General features: G+C 37.2%; 2 protein-coding genes across 9 annotated transcripts in view; both read right to left on the reverse strand.

The window, feature by feature from the left end:
• Nucleotides 1–1067: 1067 nt before the first annotated feature.
• On the reverse strand, nucleotides 1068–12000 carry cyth2 (cytohesin 2). Its single transcript, XM_066682690.1, has 12 exons — nucleotides 11800–12000; nucleotides 9856–10006; nucleotides 9349–9415; nucleotides 9113–9231; nucleotides 8916–8996; nucleotides 8638–8750; nucleotides 7997–8145; nucleotides 6120–6231; nucleotides 5336–5412; nucleotides 5111–5182; nucleotides 4820–4974; nucleotides 1068–4426 (listed from the first exon to the last, which is right to left on the reverse strand). Exons 1-12 carry the CDS (start codon nucleotides 11864–11866, stop codon nucleotides 4339–4341), a joined length of 1251 nt encoding a protein of 416 aa, XP_066538787.1. The 5' UTR covers nucleotides 11867–12000; the 3' UTR covers nucleotides 1068–4338.
• Nucleotides 12001–13084: 1084 nt separating this feature from the next.
• Nucleotides 13085–22818, reverse strand: part of sphk2 (sphingosine kinase 2) — a 31701-nt gene continuing 21967 nt past the window's right edge. For all 8 annotated transcript variants that reach the window (XM_066682682.1, XM_066682683.1, XM_066682684.1 and 5 more), the window contains 5 exons: nucleotides 21394–21543; nucleotides 21077–21171; nucleotides 19656–19771; nucleotides 17419–19117; nucleotides 13085–16542 (listed from right to left, as the gene is read on the reverse strand). In XM_066682682.1, the coding sequence (XP_066538779.1) occupies nucleotides 16480–16542; nucleotides 17419–19117; nucleotides 19656–19771; nucleotides 21077–21171; nucleotides 21394–21543 (2123 nt within the window). In that variant the 3' untranslated portion in view covers nucleotides 13085–16479. The remainder of the gene's footprint in view (nucleotides 16543–17418; nucleotides 19118–19655; nucleotides 19772–21076; nucleotides 21172–21393; nucleotides 21544–22818) is intronic.

Below are 22818 nucleotides of genomic sequence, written 5' to 3' on the forward strand. Positions count from 1 at the left end.
GCTTATTGACAATGCTTGTACCATGCATATCTCTCTCTCTCTCTCTCTCTCACACACACACACACACACACACACACACACACAAATTGTCAGCACTTACTGTATTTCTCTGTGTTTTCTACGTACATGTACATGCATTAGTTTAAGGATATTCTGTCTAAAATGATCTTAGACAGCCAACCTACCTTTTAAAATGTTCCCTAAGATACACAGTAATACAGATTTTTACAATCTGCTCGTGTTGGACATGCTTCTGACTACTCTAGCTTATTCATTTCTGATAAGCGTATTATGGAGGATTTTTTTTGATGTTTGTTCATTTTTGTATAGTATTTTTACATGCACTTTCAGAAATGGGTACACAACTGCATTTTTTCAGATCATAGTTGCATAATAATTTGCAAGTTTTGAATCTATGCACAAAACTCTGGTTGGAAAAGTGAATATATACTACCCTTTTTAGCTCTGCTGTAAACAATTTAAAATGAATATTTAAGAGATTGTGTTACATAAAGCACAGTTTTGAGAATTTTTACTTTTTATAAATTTAACAGTCTGTCACAAAAATCCATTTTTTTAGAGAACTATTGAATTCCTTGATATTCTGTCCATTATGTTGCTAAACGTTGATTTTAATTTTGTTGTGCAAATATGCTATAAAATATGTCTACAGTCATTATGAAAATTTTGGGTAGATAAGCAGGCAAAACTTAAACCATCTTTTATCTTAAGCATTTATAATTGTTTAAACTGTTATCTCATGAAAGATGAAATGTCTTACTAAATCCTCCACTTGGTATGTCTTGATATGTTGCTGTCAGAAGTGCTAGGGTAGCAAAATGTAAACAAGATTGTCTTGAATAAATACATCCATTCTGTTATCGTTTCATTTTGGTAATACGTTTACCTGAATTAGACAATTATATAAAGATATTACTGAAGCATTAAAGAAATTAAATAATGATGAAATTAGAAGTGTACTTTAGTTAGTAATGGAACTGGGCAAAAAGAGCCAATTATTTTACGAAAATGAATTATGAAAAAGAAAACAGGGAAATAATGCCATTAAACTTTATTGTTTTATAAGAGTTGTTGGGCACCTGTACATACTGTGACCTTCATTTTTTTATTTATGTTTTTTGTTTTGCTACAGTAAGCATTGTTTTCTTACTATCTGTACCACTGAGTATTACATCATTCAATTATAAACAGAGCAAACCTCAGAGGGAGCCAGAGCAGGGTGAAGGGGAGCATGTGTTTGTTTCATATATTGCCCTTTTGCGAAGACAATATGATTTTGGCAACTACGCACATCAGGAATGCTTGTCTCTGAGATTCAGATTAAGCATAATTTCATTTGTCTCCTCAAGCCCTTCCAAAATACAGACTCAACAAATACTTTCTAACAGTTCCAAGACCCACTTTTGTGGAAGTGTGTGGGTACCTGTGATTATTAGTTGTGCTCTGCTGGTTGAGATGTGTACCTGGTCCAAATAATGCAGAGCTTAAACTCTATTACACATATTACAGTATCACAGCAGAGGGTGCCAGAGACACAATGACCACGTGGTCAGTTACAAGACTGTAATAAACTCCCTCTGGCATTAAAGTGCCTATATGATTAACTTTAATTCCAGAGACGGCTACCCTAAATTTAGAGGTTTTAAGAAAAAAGACATAGCACTGAAGGCTAGGGTTCATATTAGCAGGGAACAATTTCAAAAATCAAGCAAAAATATGCTGCTACATTTCATTCTCATCATAAACATCACCATTTATAATTAGTAGTAGCTTAAATACAAGATTGATATTAAAGCCTATGGAGAACTATTAGTGTTCCTTATGATCAGCTTTCAAACACCAACTGTAAAGTAGACTGCTCTCAAAATTTGACTAATATTGTCATATCATTTATTCATAACCTTTTTTATAACTAATGGTTCACCCCTAACAGCAAATTTATGCCAGCAATGGCTTTTGTAGATTTAAATAGATTGTAAATAAGGAACACTAATAAACCATTAGACAAAGCCAATACTCTTTATCTGATTCACCCTTAAGTAATATGCTTCATTTCATGCAACAACCCTAGTCCTTGATCATTTAAAAAATATATAGAATAAAAAAACTAACCAAAATCAATAAATTAAACATTTATGTATGTTGAAACATACACACTAACATGTATATACAAAAGAAAATAATGACAACATATAATACACAACTTTAAGCTGCCATAGAGCTCCTTCAAGCCCTCTGATGTGAGTAAACAGAGTTTAGCTGCACTGTCTCTATGGGGGCACAATCCACATACGCTGAACCAGCCAAATGTTCAGACCCATTAAAACTGAATGCTTTATATTATCTTAAATTTTTAATGCAAATGGTTTTTTTTTTAATTCTGAGACAGAATTAATAATAATTTTTATTTCTATACAAACCATTTATAGCTAAATAAAACTGTGACTTTAAAGAATTCATGATGATTTTGATTGGTTTAAGACCTATTTGGTCACTGAGCAATCCAGTATGTCTAATTCTAAATCTGTGGGGAAAAAAAAATAAATAAAAAAGCAAAACCTTAAGTAAATGGGTCCAAAATTTTGACTGGTAACAGCATAGTTCAACAATATTTCCAGTAACACAGAGAGCCTCCATAAACATTCACAGCTTATAGCAGGTGAACGTATCAGAAAAGATTTCTGTGACTGCTTGAGGTATGTTTTTCAATGCCATTTTCTAGTCCTAAGTTCAGACCTCCACTTCAGTAACTGGGCTCTGAATATGTACAGTATGAGAAAGATCTTTGTTGTCTAAATTCTGGGAAAAGTAGCCTTCAGCAACAAATCTGTTACAAAGCAGGGTGGTGATGGTGGAGCCCTTAGCTACTTTTAGAGATCTATTCTTCTGCACGCTTAATGCTTTATTGGAAAACGGGTCTATTCAAAGTCTTGTCATCATAACAATGTCATGGCCCGCCAACACTGATTTCCTGTTGTTTTATGCAGGAAATGAGGTCAAGGCATTCCTTGGGATTCATGGGGACAATATTTGGCAGCACACCCCTAACGCCTTTCGGTCCTCAGGCAGTTTGATGAAAACAAAACCCAAGCCTTTTATAGAAGTGAACTGAACAAAATGCACTCAGCCAAGTGACAATTGTTTGAAAACTAAATCTACCGTACTTTCCAGTCAAGTGAGATTATAAGCAACTACTCATCAAAATCTAAGTCTGATTATATGGCATAAACAACGTTTTGTGTCTCCTTCATCAACAGGACAAGTAACAAAGCTAGTGAACTGGATCACTCTCAGTCTACAGATATATTTTAGGACAAACAAAAAAGTCCAGTAGTTAATTTAAGGCCTAACCCACTTAAGCCCTAAGCACTAGTCAAATATCGAAGTTCTGGCTTTCTTTCTGAAAAGAGAAGCCAATAAAGTGACCAACTTGTGATTTTGATCAGTTTTTTTGATATTTGTAATGCTTAACTATGCTTGCGGCATTAGTAAATCAGGCCCTGACAACCAAGATGCAAAGTACAATAAATATGATTGTGAGAAGTGGCGGCATGAGGTGGCCTGTAATGTACCCTGTAGTAAATTAGTGTTTCAGTGCATTTCACAGTGTCTGATGCAGGAGAGAGGAAGACCAGCATACAGAAGAGAGCAGTAGTGAGCAAGAATTAAAACAAACACAGCAGGGTAGAGTGTAAGGCCAGTAGTGTGTAAAACAAGTAGTGCGTTGGAACACTGGTGTTTAGAGAAGAAAGTGTTTAGTGTGACTGAATACCATAATCTGGAATGTAATGTGCTGCTGCAGGTCCGATAATGTTGTACCTCCTGTATTCGAGATTTTAGTACATAAACCAAGCACTGGCAGAGTTGCTTTTAAAGAGGAATCATACCAGCTTTTCCTGTCTGTCCTCTAATGGAATGCTGCTGGTTATTATGTAACATGTTTCTTCTGCTAGTAATTTGACAACTCCCTAAACAGAAATGAACAAAGAGTGCTGTATTTTGAGTGAGTAGCATATAACTGTGTGAGGGAGCAAGTGTATGTGTAGGAGAGGTGGTGAAATATAAGAAAAATGCCACTTGTAGAGTGCGTAGGGCACAAGTGTCAAAGAGAAATGACCACTGGAGTGGAGCAGAACAGCTCAGTGTAGGAGTTTGTAGTCCCAAAAGAAGCTTATATACCCTCAGCAAGAGCATGAACGACCAGCACTTGGACAGGAGGGGACAGTATTCAGTCATAGTTAAGATGATGGAAGGATGACTTCTGTCCTTTGTTGGAATGGAAAATGAGTAGAAGTCGATAAAGTAAAACAAATTATCCTAAGGCTGCTCTTCTTTCTTCTTTAAGGATATGCGCTTCTTCCTTGCTGCCAGCATCTCATAAAAAGGGTCCACACTCACAGCAGATCTGAGAGAAAAAGTCGAAAAAGCTCATTATTGTGTGTTAGTTTCAACATTTTTATCCTCATGCTCCTAGAGAAATAGACAGTGACACTGAACAAAGCAGCTCTTATTCTGCACTACGTCCTGGACTACAGCTAAAACTTGGTTTAAGTAGCCCAATGTAAAGAGTTGGTAGCTTTGTGTATAATTCACCACATTTTACCCATATATTTAACTTCATAAAATGGAAATAAAACATATTTCTCTGCTCCAACACACCTTCTAAATGTGTCAATAAATGAGAATGAGAAATTCCAGACAGACAGATTATAAATAAATGAGATTATTCCTAAACTATGTGGTTTTGACAATGTGAGCTTTTGTTTCATTTTGCCCTCAAAATCCTCTCCCCACACACTTGATGCTGTGGATCCACTCATCCTTCTCCTCTGGTGTAGGGGCTGAGATTCGGTAGACCATGTGATTGCCCTCCACCACTCGGCCATCAGCCTCCGTCTTACAGGCTTTAATAAGCTGCCCTCGGTTGTTTGGGATGTACAGCTCAAAACAGTTCTATATTGCAAGGAAGAGCAGAGGCACAAAGTGTAATAGATAGAGTGTGAATTTATAAGCTTACACCATAAACATACATATTCAAACTGTTTAAGACTTTTTTTAAAAAGCGAGAGAGAGTGTGTTGAAAACGTACAGGTTTTCTAGGATCCTCCACCTCCCGAATACTCAGATTCTCCAATGGAATAATACCTCTTGGTTCTTTATCCTAAACACAAACACACACATACTGAAATGGTGACACACAAAGCCAAAGTAATCAAGGAGACCCATGTTAATTACTAAACAAACTTTATGAAAAATGTGCCATTTCATTGATGCACTACTGACTTAAACAAATGAGTGGACTTTGAGGACTTACTGTTGTATATTCAAAATAATACAGGCAATTATCAGTCAGAATAAACCACCGTCTCTTCCATGTCTTTACTCGACCTCCTGATAGTTAAAAATAGAGAAGAAAAGAGTGAATGTTATACTGATATTCACTTTGATCTACAAGAATATTGCAGTATTGCAAAATAAGACACTTTTTTCTTTTTGCCCTCTTCTACGTACAAGCACAATCCTTTTTAAAACTGACAAAGAAAATTTTATATTCATTTTTGCACTTGTCATGCTTTAACAAGACATTAAAGTGTAAAATGATCATGTTTTACATCAGAGGTAACTGCACTTCCTTAGAACTATTAATGGTAAAGAGCAGATTCCCAGAAGTTAGAAGTTGATACAGAGCTGGTTTGACAGCACCTACCTCCTGCAAAGCAGCAGAGCGGAAACCACAGGCCAAGCAGAGCGGGAGCCAGAGGGACGGAGGGAGAGCAACGGAGAGAAAGCACAGCAGATAAGGAAGAAAGAAGATAGAAAGAACACATGGAAATGAGTATTAGTCCCCACCATGCAAAGAGAAAGCAAATTATAATCTGCTCGATAAAGATCAAACAAACACCATGCCAGGAGGCAAACATTTTGCATAGCTGTGAAATAATTCAACATCATGCAGTGTGAGCTTGAGAGAGAGAGACAGAGACAGACAGAGAGAGAGACATAGAGAGAGAGAAGAAAAACAGCAGTGAATCAAAACAAACAAATATCTAAAATCCTGTGCTCAACACAGCAGTGAGTGAGAGCAACTTACAACTCACCCAGTTTCAGCAGCCAACCCTCTCTGTCTGGGTTGAAAAAGGTGTGAGTCAGGTCATTCCCATCATCTTCTGGGATTTTAAAAGGTTCATTCTTGATACTGTCATACAGATTCTAAAAAGCGAAAGATGCAATTAATGTAATACACTACACAGTTCATAGGTGTGTATACAAGTGTAAAAATAGACTAACTCATAAGTTTCATGTGAAATTTCTTTTACTTCAAAAGACTTCAAAACCCATGAACTATTGTACAGATTATCTGATGGAACAGAATGTGTAAGATCAGGAAAGCACAGAACCAAATTTTAAGGCCATGGCTCTGACTTATTTATTTTTGGTCAGTATGTGTCCACACTGCCTAATATAAAAAGGATGCATTATGAAATAAAATCAGGTGTTCAGTGCATTAGCACATTAACTTGGGGTTCTACAGATCCTACCAATAATCACATTGTAAAATAAGACCTCCTACTCATTTTTTCATTTGAAAACATCGGATAAAATGATCAGCTCTGATTTTGCACTGCTTTTAACTTAGAGTGTAGACAGGAATTGTTCTGCCTCTTGGTCCGAGCCTCTACAATCACAGAATTGTACACACGTTTATGTGAGACAAAATGGCGAGGTTAAATACAGCAAAATAAACACAAATGTGGTGAATGTGGAGAAATATGTACTGATTAAGTATGGTAAAAGCAAAAACTGAGGGAAAAAAACGATCCAGACAAAATAAAAACCAGAGCTACTGCTCCTTGTTCCTGGTCATTTGTGTTGAAGTCAGCTGTTGCTCATTCTCATTTAAAGGCACAAGAGCTGAAATCAGTCATTTGAAACAGGGATGTTTAAACAAGGGGAGAATGGTACTGTGTCTTTTGATCTTTGTAGTATTTTGACCAAAGTATGTCACAGACTTTTTAGAGACCACAGGTAAGCGTGATAACATATGGAAAAGGGTAGAATATGATTTGGCTATTGAACCATTCTCATCACAGCTGTGACACTGACATATTAGAAGTAATGTGCTGCTCACTGCTAGATACAATAATGTTGCTAGTTTTTTTGGAAAAATGTCTAAACCCTGGACTAGAGGAAGGACAAAATTTGTTCCTCAATTTGATTTGTTACTGTCCTTGTACTCAGGCAAGGAGGAGCAAAAAGGGAAAACGGTGGATTTGAATGATTAGCATTTAAGGAAAAGCAGTAACAAAAATTTCCAGCACTGAAAATACAAACTAAAATGATGATATAAACATTACTGTTACTAAATGTTAAGATGCTGTAAATGTTTCAATACCACAGTAGTGCCACTACTTTATTGCTTAAAAGTCTATTAAACAAAAAACTGAAACCAAAAGCCCAAGTGAACAACAAGTGAGAGACAAAGTGGGCAACAAGGATTGTACTCGGTACTTCCTGCTTCTTTTACAACATTCTTGACTATGACTTATCAGACTGGACTGCAGCACATTAACAAGCCTAAACTATGAATCAGACCTGTCTTATTGTAATATCAACGACAGAAACACAGAAGAATGCATAGCATGATCAAGATGTGTGTGATGGATGACGGAAATCAATTCTTTCTTTATTGCTCAAACAGCTGTAGCACTCAATTGTTTCAGACAACAATCAGAAAACCCAGACCAAAATTTAAGCAAAGAAGGACTCATGCAGAGCAAAACTGCATGTACATATAAATGCCACAGAATTTAGGCACATTCACTTTAATTTTTACAAGAGTATATAATTAATCTTACAACAAAATTCCTTTACTCTGAACCCTAACTTAAACTTGAAATCATAACCAATCCCAACGTCACCAAGCTATTGACAAAGCCCAGACAAAATTACAGAGAGACTCTTGCCCTAGACTCACTCTGAGTAGCTCCTCAGGCAGGTCTCCTCCCTCGTTGATTCCGCGGTTCATGCTGATGAAGCGCTCCACTGTGGGTTTGTCCCTCACATTGGGGTTGTGCAGACTGGTGTTCAGCATAATGATCGCAAACGACAGAACGTAACAGGTGTCTGCAAAAATAAATGTTTACTCCTTGCATTAACATATGTTTTTGTGACCAGTTCATGCTTAATTTCACTTGAAACTGGAAAGGAAGGGTAAAACACCCAGGATGCATTGTGATCAGATTACAGTCAGATCACTTTGTCAAAGACAAATCTTAATCTCATTCAGTGTAAGTGTAAATGACAGGTATTTATAAGAATTCTCCTAAATGCTCAGGTGACAGAATAAATAAGAAAACTCTACATGAGGGACAATTTAATTGTTTACTTTAATATTTGACAGTATAAAACATAATAATAGTAGCAGGTGAGATTCTGTGTTTACATTAGGTTACTGATGTAAGAAAAGGAAACTAAAGGGAGTGGATGTTTGTGCCTTGGATATTAAAATGTTATCTCATCTGGCTACACTGTATGACTAAATGAAGAGAGACAGAAACACACACAAGTGAGAGCAATTGAAAGTGAATGCAAGCGAGTGGTGTGTGTTTATGTTACCTGTGCTCTGAAACACTCCGGGATTGCAGTGGCAGTATCTTTGAGCAAATGCTTCCATCATCCTGTCAATCTTCTGAGCTTCACCAGGCAAGCGGAAACTCCACAAAAATTGCCTACATGACACAGATGCCTTACTATCATCTTAATTAACAGATAGCATAATTCTTTTCCATAGTGTCACAGCAGGCCTTATTTTATTTTATGCATCAGAAAACAAAGAAAAACTGGATACATTTTGATACATTTGGGTTTTAGAGAAAACTTCAGTATTCACTTACCTGAGAGCTTGAACCAAGTTAAGGTCTGTGAATTCATGAAGATCAACAAAAGCCTGCAGCACCCTAATATTAAACTCATCTCTGAAAAAGAGGACAAGACAGAACTTTTCTGATCACAGGACTAACATATACATACCAACAGACAAGCAAAAACTGTGTCAAGCTTGACCAATTAACATTAGGAGGGTGTGAGATACCTCTCTCCTAGGTAGTCTCCTATGGCCGTTTTGTTGAGTCCTTCTCCTTTGTACAAGAACTGGGCAATGTCCTCAGGAGTGTGTCTTAGGAGCTCATTTTCCACCAGGAACACAATGCCCTGAGACATATAGGCATTACCAGTCACTTCATCACTTAGTGCCTTTTGCTCGTCCACCACAACATTGAGTGAGACTAAGGATATAGGAGGGACTGTTGTTTTTGTTTCATGTCTCACCTTTTTAGGATCCATGTTGAATTTTTTCCTTCCCATGGCCACATGTCGATTCTTTTGTAAGGTTTTACTGCAAAGTTAACACCAAATTATTATAGTCATAATGAAGTCTAACACTGCTCTCCAAACTCTTCTCACATGCAAGCACAACTCTGAACATGTGCAAGTTTTTTTCCAATGTTAAATTAATAGCATAATATTGATATAATTTCTATATCAATGATTCCTGTATAATAAATTATACTATTCAGTTGTTTTTCAAATGATAACTTAACACCCTATTATCCTTAACACTATTGTGCAGTGAAATGTATTACTACTGCTGCTACAGTTAACTAGAACACTTGGGCTGTGAAACAGTGAACTAAATTTTGATGTAAGGAACTACCTCCCAGTACCTTTAGAATGAGTTGGATTCATTGGATTCGTGATCCAGAGCTAATCATCGAATAACCTTTGTGCTAACATTATTATGCAGGAAAGTACTATGAATGGGTACATTATCCTGACCTGCCCTCTGAGCTGCTTTCGAGCCCTTCCACTTCTATTATGGCCTCCCGCAGCTCCTCTCTCAGCCTTTGGATCTCCAGCAAAAGAGCACCTTTCCTGCGCCGGATCTCCTCCAGCTCCGAGCGCTCCTCTGGGCTCAGGTCTGCTGGGACTGAAAGGGGAGGAAAAATGAGCAACACCAAGACAGCCAACTGTAACCCTTCTGTGTAACTAAACAGCACTCTGTACTGGTCATACAAAACACAGACAAAAGCACCCAGACAAAAGCTAGACTCTGAGAAGTAGTTTTGACATTTTCTTTCTCTTTTTATTCACTGGAGCCATGATTCCCTCATGGTAACATAATCATCATTTGCCACTCATGTGCCTAATGTCTACTGTAATTGGGGGGGCTGAGAGAGGAACGTCCCCACTGTCATGGACATGCGAAGCATTGTTCACATTCTGGATTTTCATGCCATTATTTTGCAGCTTTATAAAAGCACATTTCTGTGTGAATGACGTTTATGGAGCAACACGTTCAAACAGGTCCATACAAATCTACAAAAACAATGCCTGCAGGTAATACAGGGTGATGAATGACAACAGCTTCCCAGAATCCACAAAGTAGTCATTTATTTAAAAACCTGTACCACATAATGCTTTTATATTGCCTAAAGATATTTAACTAATCGCACTGTATTAAGCAATGAAAATGAATATCCTAGTAACATTTAGTCTAAATATTAAGCATCTCATATTTAACATCTATAAAACCTATAACTTTATATAAGCTATTATGTATAAATATATATATTAAATAAAATAAAAAAAATTACTCAAATTGTAAAAAACATTATGTTAGTGCTGTTTTAGTAGAGAGGATTTTCACAATATACTCACAAATGCAGTTTGCCATATTATTTTTTATCACAACAATATAATATCGCACATTTCTAATCTGAAAAGATTCAAGCATTGCTAAACAAATGCTAATCATTGCTAAAATATGTTAAAAACAATCAAAATGTAATTTCAATACTCCTCTCATTGTATTTTGTCTTGTGAGAGGGGGTTCAGTCTCTTAACAGCAAAAAAGAGCAGCCAGTGGCAGCTGCTCCTGACCATATGTGGCAAGTGTCAGACAATTGGAGGCAGCTCCAACTGATTAAAGAGCAGCAATTCATTGTCAGGGGAAGCTGCATTTTGCTGCTGCCAACACTCAGTTAAAGATAGAACCTTTATTCGGTCTGACACCATGACCAGCACCAATATCTTGCAGTACTATGTAGGCTAGGAAGAGTACCGCTACATCAGCCTGTCATTTCTACAATGCAGGAGTATTTTAATTTGTGTTTACTGAACCATATAAATGCTATTCTTTTGAATTCTTGAAAGTTACAGCTCTCCAAACATTGAATTTAGTGTATAACCTAGCGCCTGCAGTGATATACTTGCTGTTAATGTCCCTTGCTCCAGTACTTCATCTTATCTCTCTGTACTTTAAAATAAAATCATGTTCATTTTTGAGCAAGCTTGTGTTTATCAGGCAGTTTAACAAACGAGGACAGAGTGAAGCAAGAAGAGACAGTAATTAGCGGCAATAGCTTCTCTATGTGTCTTAGCAAAACTGAACAGATATCTTCGATTGTAGTCATTACTTGATTAACTGAGAAAATTGAAAAAGATAAAAGCTGTAATATTTACACAATAGACTCATTGGTAACAGAGACAGTAGCTTAGCAAGCAACGAGATATTCCACAACAATTAGCTAAGGTTATTCACAGAGGAGCCCGGATAAGGCGTAATGTGCGTCATTATTTTAAGCATAAGGCTCTAAAACAAACGTTAGGTAATACAACAGCAAATACGTAAAAATCATCCTCTCTTTTGCCAAATCTGTGTTAGCTTGTTAGCTCCGTCAATTCAACACAACTAAAAAAACGTCCAGATTAAAAACTCACTGTAGTCCAAGTCATCCATTTTGGGGGTTTTGCTTTTAGGCATATATGTATCAGACTCGAATGTCATTCAACTGCTGAAAAAAGTAATGGATATATAAAATATACCCCAAAACTAAACCGTAAATAAATAAATAAGCAGCGCAGCAACTGAGACAAAGCGGAGATTAGGGCGGATGCTGCGTCACCACCGAGAGCACGTCCTAAGAGTCCGCCATGTTGGTGAGGGCATTTTTCTTCATCAATAGGCCGGATCGCTTTGTCCTGATTTATAGCGGTTTTTAAGCATTTGTTTATTAGGAATGCTTAAATAGACGAGAAGAGGACTTTCAGAGGGTAGAGAAATATCAATACAAGTAGATCTCATTAAAAACCCCACACATGACTTTAAATTGCTTGTAAAGTTTAAATGAGACCTGCTGCTGGAAGGAAGCACTTTTTTGGAATAGGGTGAAACTGCTTTTTAGGCCTATATTTTAAAGCATCCATTAATTTGTATGCTGAACATTAAAGATTTGCCATAGTGAAAAAAAATAACCTTGTTAAATGGTGTACCATTGTTAACACCACATAAATGGTGCTGTTATATGATTGACTGTGTATTAAAAAAAACTACTAGCAGTTAATATGGCTGAGCATTTCAGCTTTTAATTGCTGTATTCTGAAAATTTTCTCAAGTGGGCAGATTCAACCAAGATTTCTTACCTAGATATGGCATCACATTAATGTCAAAATAGAGGATGCAAAAGCACAATGGAAAATGTGAAGCTGACAGAGAGGGTTGGTCAATGTCAATAATCTTGCCTTCAAGCTGTCTTTTTTCATTCTCAAATGGTTTTTAAATTCTCGATTTTTTTATGCTTTTCCATTGCATGTGATTGGCTCGACTCGACTTGGCTCACTTTTGGCTGGTTGTTTTTCCACCAGCTCCTCTGCTCAATGGAGCCAGGGTCATCACAAAACCCATTCTCTAACGAGAACAGCTTAAGTGGTAAAATTTAGGTGTGATTTACTTGTGTATTCCTGATCTCTTTTCCTTGTTGTACGTTTTGCTTTCACTAGAGACTTTCGTCACCCACCGGCCAATGAGCATTCAAACCTCTTTAAAACCCCTCTGGGTAATGATGCGAGCTGCCATTGTGGGTCAGATAACAAATGTGAAGGCTGCTGTAACTTCAGACATTTTATTGAGCTTTTCGATGGCATGGAACCTACAAGACTCTGGTTTGTACCTTTAGTGACCAATAATGGACCTCTCCCGTAACTTTTTTCTGAGAGTGTACCACATGTGATAGAAGGACAGATGCATAATGTATATTTTTGGTCATCTTTGGATTACTACCAAACAAACATACATTAAATAGTTATTATACTGTTATTGATTACTGAAAAATGACAATAAAAAGGAATGTTACATTTTCTTGAGGTGGAGTGTCAGATGGTAGGTTGAAATCTGGGCGGGCAGTGAAAACCAGCTTAATATTTGTTGCTGACCTGCTTGACATAGATGCCAGGGGCTAAATAAACTGTTTGCCAGACATGATAGGAAGACGGAAAGGCAGAGAGAAAGCAAGATAAGAAGGCTACTGTACTGTGGCAGTCACCGATTAGGGTAAGGGGTTAGAGGTGCTACAAGAAGGCAGACAAAGGAGAGGAAGAGTGTCTGAGACATCAACTTCCTTGTTTACTCCTCCATGTGAGTGTGATAACCAGCAAGGCATAACACACTGACATTTGCAGTTATCCTACCTCAAACTTATTCTCCAGCTAACAGGAAGGCTGCTGAATCAGAACTGCATTAATGTCACTTCCTTCTGCTGAGAGTTATTCCACATTCCTGTCTAAAATAATTGTTTTAAAAAAAAATGTCCACAGATTTTCCAAACTTACAGGATCTTGTGTTTTTACTTAGGGAGTGAGTGCATTCCTGAGCTAATACTGAGGCTTAAACAGGAGGCCTTCATTTAGCCTCAATTTTGGCCCTCGCAGACCATTTTAAGTTATGCGTTCTGGATTGTCATTCAGACAATCCAGAGACTCTTAAGAGAAAACTGGACCTTAAGCATACATTTCACAGTTAAATTTAATCCTAAGAATAAACAAAACATTTAAATCTACACAGAACTGTGAACTGTACATTATATGTTTTATTTAATACTGAATCTTAGTATTTATCATTTTATTACAAGCATCATAGAATCATCTATCAACAAGACATTTTTAACTGGCATTATCAGCATGAACAGCAGTTCAGTACTATAAGTGTGTTACATTGCTTCAAAGCATGGTCCACCAAACAAAATAATAAAAAGCAGCCAAATGCAAACAACTGCCCATCTGATTATCATAATGTCAACAAAGACCTTTTAACAAGGTCTAGAACCAAGCTTCATAACCAATAAACCTGTGCTGAAGGAATTAATGAAGTCTGTCTAAAAATGATTGACAGAAATAAAGAAAATGTGAAACTCAAAAATAGCTTGGAATTTAATTTCTATTTTTCAAATGAGATTTATTTTGCTAATTTCTCTTAGCCAATTAAGTATTCAGCCATTATATTTTGAAAGCTGTATGGATTGTAGTTCTTTAAGGAAAACTAAAGAATTTAGTGTTTATTCTTAGGAGGTTTAAATTAGCTTCCAGAGCATGCATCCAAACAAAACTTTCTATGGCTCATATTATTTGTGAATGGCTTTCCTTTAAATCATGCAAAACATGTGAATGGGTGATTCTGAACACACGGCTGGACGTGTTCTGGAATTAAAATAAAAAGATTGGTAGCTGAATAGTTTAAAAAAACTCAATAAATTTGTTGTATTTGATATATATTTTCTGAGCAGTTTCCCAATAATTAGTTGGTGTTTTGAAGGCTAATCTCCATGAAGGATTTAACATTTGATTAAAATAATATCAATATTAAATTTTTTTTTTAAAATTCCAAGCATTTTTTAACCCATTTGTGCCACTGCAGCAAACACAGCTTAGTTTACTTCATCATTACCATCACATGCTTTTGCTTAGACATTCAGGCAAATGCACTATATACCAGAACATAATCCACATTTAACTGTTCAACTCATCCATGTCCTACAACTACCTGAAAAATAATAATCACCAACGTTGTTCTATATTCTTAACTTTAGTGATAAAGGCTCGGCTTTGCTTTTAAGCAAACATTTCCTAAAACCAAAAGTATGCTTAATATTAGGCTACATAAGACACAAAAAACTGAATTTATTATGCCATTCAATCTCAAGTAATATAAATGAAGGATGTCTTACTGAGAAGACTATATTCATTCCAAACTAAGTGAGGTCTTACGGTTGAAGAAAAAGCCTGATAAAGACAGTTACATTGCTTTTCCTTACTCTTAATATACTGAGTCAGCAAAGACATTCGGTGGTATAAGTTTACTTCTTTTTTGTTGTTGTTGAGCAGTGGAGCGACAAGGCTAGCAAAGCTACTAAACAATTATTATACCTAAAAAAACTACATGTCCAAATCTTGATGCCCTATAAAAGGGCTGGTGTTGCTGCAGGGTTTTACAGCATATAAGCAGAATCCAACCTGATTCCACAATTTTCAATTAAGTTGTCAAATTATCAGGGACTTTCTATGAAAAGTAGCCATTTGGCTAAATCTGGGACATTTACATTATGAAATGCTGATGATTTATATTAATTATTAAAATAGTTGTCCATGTTAAATATAGAAAGAAAATGTGTGCCGCTGCTTTGTGGGAATGAAATCATGTATTATCACTGGCCGTTTGCAGATAAGATTGGATAACTAAGCCCCCTACTTTACACATTTATCACAATAGACTGGTCATATAACATTACAAACCACACTGACAACTGTGTTTCATATTTACTAATTTGAAGTGATTTAAGTTATGTGCAGCTATATGTGGTTATATGCTTCAATTACCCTACAAATAAGCTCTTTTTATTTTTTTTATTTTTTTCATAGCACAAAACTAAAGAAGTAATCTTCAGACCCCTAACCTGTCTTGGCTGATTGACTACATTTAAAGTAAGGGGAAAACTGCCCCATTCATGACTTGTCAGATGATTCTTGGAACGGTGATCAGAAAGAAAAGTGTAAACTGAGATGGGGGAATTGCACATGAAGTTCAGAGCTGGATAAGGCATTCAGAGGACAGAGATTATGCAACACAGATGGGCCACATTTGCACGAGAGTGTGGCTACCTCAACAGCTGTTTACCAATATTTGTCCTTAGTGTTCAACTCAGTCCTCTTCCCCACAAATCTCTCTGTAATAAGGCAGGAAAACTCATGCATCTGCAAACAAGCGAATACTAAAATGTAGATGCTTGATGCATTGACTTAATGAAAACATTCAAACGGCTTCTTTTTTTCCTCTTATATCCAGACATTGCTGTTTTCACGCTTCGGCCTTAGGTAAAGCTAAGTAAGTGTAATCATGTGGTCGTGCAATAGGCCGCAAATTTTTATCCCTTCATTAAACTCGCTAGTAATCCAGTAGGTTGTGTGCAGCTCGATTAGGCAATCCCTTTTAGTAAATCCCAGTAAAAGCTGTTATTGCAACTGCTGGCTATTTCAATTCTCAAATCTCCAATTTCCCAGAAGTGGACGGCGTAGCATTACATAATCCAGAGTGTGTAGAATTTATCCCCTTTAGTTTAAAATCCCAGTCAGTCAGAATCTGGTGATCTTCACTCCAGAGTCTCCTACGATGAGACGAGCCATTGAGGGATGGATCTGAAAGGAAAGACAAATTAAACAATAAAACAGCAAATTTTAGGTGCCCAACACATTTAAAATTTAAAACCCTTAAGCTGTCAGATGCCAGAGAGCATTGTTAAGGTTCAAGTCATACAATTTAATTAATAGTTAATAACACAGCTTTGTAAAAAAGTAAATACATACAAATAAATGTATTTTTAAAAGTAATTTAAATATTCGGTATTCATTCAAAGCAACTTTGGCATGATTTGATTAACTTTGAGTCTTATCTTTCTCTCATGTACTTGTGTTGTGTGCATGCCAGTCCGATGATGCTTAAAGTCAGTGAAACTCTGAGCTAAGGGTAACGGAGCCATATATACATGACACAAACCATTATCAAATGAGTTGAACTTGCTGCAGATGTTATTCCATATTAGTGTTGAATACAAACCTTTTCATTAACTTAAAGAACCATTTGCTCCTCTAATTATCACAGCTACAAAAAAAAAGTTGGTTGATATCATTCCTGTAGGATTTGTAATAGCATAACGATGGTACATGAATATTTTATGGCAGCAGCAGCTCAACCTAAGACATTTGAGGCCTCTGACAAACATTTACACACAACCTTTTAAAACAACTGAAACAGTCAGGAAGTGTTTTTGAGTTTTGACTAGCATAAATTAATGAAAACCATATGTAGTTTCATATTTTCTTGTCAGCATGCACTGTTTTAAAAATTAAAGTTATTTATAAAGCCGCAGGAAAACATGCACATAAAGGAATAAGTCAAAAATATAGTTAATCCATTAAGGTTTGCAAGTTTCTGCTTCTTTAATTCTGTACCAAACCAAAAAATATAAATTGCAAATGTGATTTTCATGTAACTATTTACTGTCCTGCTGTTACCTGTGCCTGCAGAGGTCCATAGGGTACCAGCTCCCCATCTACAGTTAGGGTGCCACGTGATGAGAGCGGCTGCAGGCGGAAGGCTCGGGCAGAAATGTGGCTTACGTAGGGCGAACTCAAAGACAGGTGGGCACCTCTTTCCATGGCCAGGAAGAGCCGTAGCAGCGTAGCTCGGGAGATGCCCGCCCGCACAAATGTCAGGTGGATAAGGCCATCATCAAAGCGAGCTTGTGGTGCAGCCAAAAGGTCAGCACCCAGATGTGACTGGTAGATGGCCAGGACCAGGACAAAATCACCCTCAATGGTCACCCAGTCTCGTGTGGGAAGGGGCTGGTCCAATGGCGGAAGCAAGTCATCATGGGGTGGCGCAATGGGGGAGGAGATTGTTGACTTGTTCTTAAATGGGCCGGCTGGTTCTGCCAGGTCAAAAGTGAAGGATGTAGGAGGGGAACGGAGCGAGGGGGATGAAGAGGAGGAGCTGGGCGTGCCAGGCCGAGGGACAAGGTAGGTGGAGCCATGAGGGGAAGCACAGGATGGAGATGATGGAGGTGTTGGAGACAATGAAAGAGAGAGGGAAGGGAACTTGGGAGGGAGGGAGTTGGAGTGAGACTGGTGCAGTAAGGAGAGAGGACGAGGCTTTGAAGGGTTCTGGTTCTGGTCTAGTGTTTTGGGTTTCAAAGAGAAAGGGGAGTGGCGAAAGGGAGAGGAAATGGTCAAGGACCTTTCCCGTGTTGGGTCTGGTGGGTAAAGTGGCTCTCGCTGGATGTAAGTGCCATTTAAGTCATCGTCTGTGTCCAGGTCTTGCTCAGATCCAGCGCCACCAATAGGCTGGCTGAAAAAGGCATTGACAATTTGAGCAGAGGGAGCAGAGTTTTTGCGGAGCATCTGTCGTGGGTGTGGTGGTGTGTCTTCACACTCCTCTGCTTCTTTCCCTTCATCCACACCATATCCTTCACTCACATCCCTTGCTTCCAATGCTCCCTCTGTCCCACTGCTTCTCCCATCATCATCTTCCACTTCATCCTCACCATTCTGTCGTTCATTGGACTCAGAGCTGGACCCAGATGTTCCTTCCATCCTCTCCTCTGCCTCCATTTCCCTCTCTCTGTCCTCTGCAAGGCTGCTTGCTCTCACTACACCGACTCCTCGTGCTCTCTCTCTCCTTCTTTCCCTCTCCCTCTCTCTTTCTTCTCGCTCCCTTTCTCGTTCTCTTTCCCGCTCTCCATCACCTTTGCGGAGGCTTCTCTGTTCACTAATTCCCATATCTGAGCAGGTGCGATGTATTGGGGTCCGACAAAAGCCCTCCAGGCCCTCTGTGATGCTTCTTGACAGAGGACGGCGTGGAGGCTGTGGGGTTACATCAGGGGAAGTATTGACCACAGCAGGGGGAAGGTAGGACAAGCGTCCCTTGTAGGAGCGCAGTGAGGCCAAACGTACCAGGGTGCCCAAAGTAAATCGGGCAGAGCCAAGCCCTCTGTAGCGCTCACTCTCAATGTCTACATCAGACACAAAACCCCACGCCACAGACAGAAACGAGAATAGTCTTCTTGGAGCAGAAGGACGTCCATTTTGTTTGGATGAAGACGAGGACACCAAAGGGCTTGTTGTCACAGACACCAGGTCCATGGGTTTGAGTCCGCCTCGACAAAGCAAGAAACAGCAGTTGAGAAGGAGGGGCTCCCGAAGGCACATGTCATATCTATGAAATAGAGAACAAACAAAAAACCTAATGTGTGAGCTTTTGAAACCTTGAAGTCAAAATAAGAATGCTTTGAAAGACATTTTTTTTTTTTTTTCCCTGACTGATAATTTGATTAATTATAAATTGATTAATAAATAAAAGACCAATTAAAATTGTTCTGCTATGTCTTAAATTATGCTTTTTAGAAAAGTTCACTAATAACTGAATGTTTAAAAAATCACCAATCAGACTCAAAAAAGCAAGGATGATACCGAGGCATATAAAAATCTACATAAATAAATGTTTATTAATGGATAAATAGATAAATACATTAAATAAAATATTTCACTATGAATACATTTTTTAGTAAAACTATGCATCTATTGCTCCTTTTATTTCTGCCTCTACTGCTGCTTAAAGTAATCACATTGTTATAGCTGTATTATAATTATTTAATGATAAATATTAAACAATTTTTTGTGATTTAGCATAATGTTTCAAATACAGAGAAATACCATTACATTCATGTGAGCTCAAATTGCACTTTAGAGCTTACCCTGCATTGTGGTTGATTGAGCCAGCCAGGGCATTTCCAGAGCCACAGGGCAAAATTCCCACAGGTGTCTTTATTGCTTGTTCCCAATCTGGCCTATCCATGAGGCCATTGATTACCTGTATGAAAGTAATGCATACCTGAGGGTCACTAAGACAGTTAAAAGGTTAAGAAAGTTAAATGCATTCTAACAGAAATCAGAGCCTTTTGTAGCTCCAGTTATTCAGTTGTGATGTTATTAATTACATTATGCAAATATTTTCATAAAATTTGCATCTAGTAGCAATCCATATTAAAATTAGAGATGCATGAATACAGATACTGGTTATTTTACTCATACTCAAAAGTGCAAACAAGACTCTGATCCCAACATCCGAAACTTGTGCCTAGTACTTGTTGCTGCGCTAATGAACAGACAACTTAAAATGTCTGCAATCTGGAATTATTTCACAATCATAATCATAATTGACAAGCCAAGCAAAATAAAAATAAAACTAACACAACACTGAGCTCAAATGTTTGGACACAACCCTAGGTCTGTGAAAATAGCAGCTCTTACTAGTGCTGGGCAATAAAACAATTTCGATTTGTTTTCGTGATTAAATTTAAGTTTTGCTTGATAACATGTTTAATTCAAGTGCTTGTGTTAAATCAATATATATATATATTAAATATGTTTTAGTCTCCTGTTCCCCTTGTGTTTTGGGGTTTGTTTTGTCCCCCTGTCAGAAGTGCAGAAACTTTCCCTCGCACACAGGGAGAACACAAGAGCAGTGAGTTTTAACTGTCCTCACACAAGATGGGTTATTGCTTGACTCAGTGTATTTTCCTCTCAGGGAATTTTATAGATCAGGCCACAGCTCTTAAATCAACACTGCCAATAAATAAACGATCCCAACTGCATAACTTCCCAGCCTTTATCGTATAACAGAAACCAAGATTGCACAAGATTACCAAGATGCACAGCACTGTGCAAATGAATGTCAAGAGCTTTTTGCATCTCAGGTTAGTAATTCATAGACAGATAGATCCTTTATTGATCCCAGAGGGATCATTATTGGTGGTGTAATGTGGGAAAATGCTAAATAAAAAAAACGCACAGTTCCAGAAATAAACAATAAAGCTTTTAATTTAAAAAAAAATTAATTAATAACTACACTATTACACAATGGTCCTGATTGCTTAATTGTAAGTAAGTGTCAAGTACAAAAATACACATACTTGGTTGGGGGGAGAGGAGAAAAAAAAAGTATTTATGCACCCCTAATTAAAATGATTAGAAAGAGCTCTGAAGAATAATGTATAAACCCTTCCAGAGAAAAAACATCAAACATGTTCTCACATTCTGCTTCGGTGCTAAGACTAGATGTTGTGTAGAAGCATTGTTTAGTGTCATGGTAATTAAACAGTGAGAAGGTAGTCACCTCATGCATCAGTCCATCTCCAGAGACAATTATGATGCCATCCCACTCGGGCAAAGAGATCTCTCTTATCAGCTCCCGGGCATGATTCTGACGTTCTGATGCACAGCAGAAACACAAAATACATGACTACAGAAACTATTGCACACAGTTTGATATGTGAGCATTTCCAGTTTTCAATGCATTATTTTGTTTAACAAAACATTACTAATCAAAGTTTTAGTATTTTAAATGTCCAGTCCAATTCTCTCCATCTCACACAAATATACATCAGACGGTGGTTAAAGTCTGATCTGCTGGTGGTGTAGAACTGGTCATACCTGTCTGTATGAGGTTGTAACTGATGTTGGCTTCTCTGATCATTGGCAGAATGTGTGTTTGACACCACTGCATGGCCTGGCCCCGCCCACTGTATGGATTGACCAACAGCAGCATACGACGAGGGCGGGGCAACATGCTTTTGCTAAATTCTATGAGAAGAGAAAAAAAAAATAAGCCAAACTTACAAATCCAACAGGAAAAGCATAACTGCTAATAACATACACAAAAACCTTTTTAAACATGTATCAAAAATCAAAAGCTGGATTATACTGAGATCTTTCTGGAGACTATGGTGTATTACAAGATTGTCACACAAAAAAAGATAAAAACTATAAACAAAAATTACAGTTGAAAAAATAACCAGTGAAACATATAGATCTTATGAACAACCACTCTGACACTGCATCTTTATTCCGCATACTTATAAAAGGTTTTCTTGGAAGTGGAAGTGTGTGCGTGTGTGTGTGTATGCTCAGAACAGATAAAAGAGACAGAACGAAGGAAACAAGTTCAGACTGATAGTTTCACACTGACACACAAACAAAACAAAAGCCAACGTATGTGAGATTATACAGGCTAGGACTATATATATATATATATATATATATACACAGTTCACAATAATATTGTCATAATTATTAAAAAATTTAATAAAATCAATATTGTGATATTAGTGATATTTAGACTTATTTACGTAATGACGTCATACAGTTATCTCTAATAACTCAACTCAACTCAACTGAGAGTAATAATGCATACTTTCTTTTTTTTTTTTTTTACATGAGTCATTTAGCCATAGTGAAGTATGGTGGAAAGTGGCTCTGAGGTGAAGGAATTTTATCCTATAGTGTGGAGGGGCTTGTGGAGGTGGTTTTGTTATAAATTATCAGATGTACCATAAACCATGGTATTATATTAGAAATGAAAGATGCCTTTAATATTAATAATATATATTACATATATTAATATGAATTAAATTCAATTAAATGTAACAGATTTTGTTGCAATAGTCTGTTTTTTAAATTAATATAAGTATTTTTCAGTGTTTTGTTCGTATCGCCAAGAAGATCATTATCGCCAAAATACCCTGAATTATCGTGATATAATTTTAGCACCATATCGTCCACCTCTAATACAGACGCTACAAATGTAAAGTTAATGGATGTTTTCTGGTAGGTTAATCCAAACTACATTACTGTAGCACTGGATAAGTCTGTAATACTGCATGAGACAGTACTGATAATTCATGAACTTACTTATTAAATTACAGTAATACATTTTAAAAACAATATTTTTAATTTTGTTATATTTCATGAATCTTTGCATCCCTATACATTTTTATATAGGCCAGAGGACTCTATAAACCCTTTCCAATTTTTTCACTCCGACCAAATTACATGATAGGATGTCTCATGTGCCTGTGA

The sequence above is a fragment of the Hoplias malabaricus genome, chromosome 10 (genome assembly GCF_029633855.1).
Source record: "Hoplias malabaricus isolate fHopMal1 chromosome 10, fHopMal1.hap1, whole genome shotgun sequence".
Lineage (NCBI taxonomy): Eukaryota > Metazoa > Chordata > Actinopteri > Characiformes > Erythrinidae > Hoplias > Hoplias malabaricus.

Excerpts from the sequence above, each read along its gene's own strand:
- cyth2 (XM_066682690.1), bottom strand. The coding sequence starts at position 11,866 with ATGACATTCGAGTCTGATACATATATGCCTAAAAGCAAAACCCCCAAA. Across the intron at positions 10,007-11,799 it reads AATGGATGACTTGGACTACA|TCCCAGCAGACCTGAGCCCA; the intron begins GTGAGTTTTTAA and ends CTCCCCTTTCAG. Across the intron at positions 6,232-7,996 it reads TGCCTGAGGAGCTACTCAGA|AATCTGTATGACAGTATCAA; the intron begins GTGAGTCTAGGG and ends TTCGCTTTTTAG.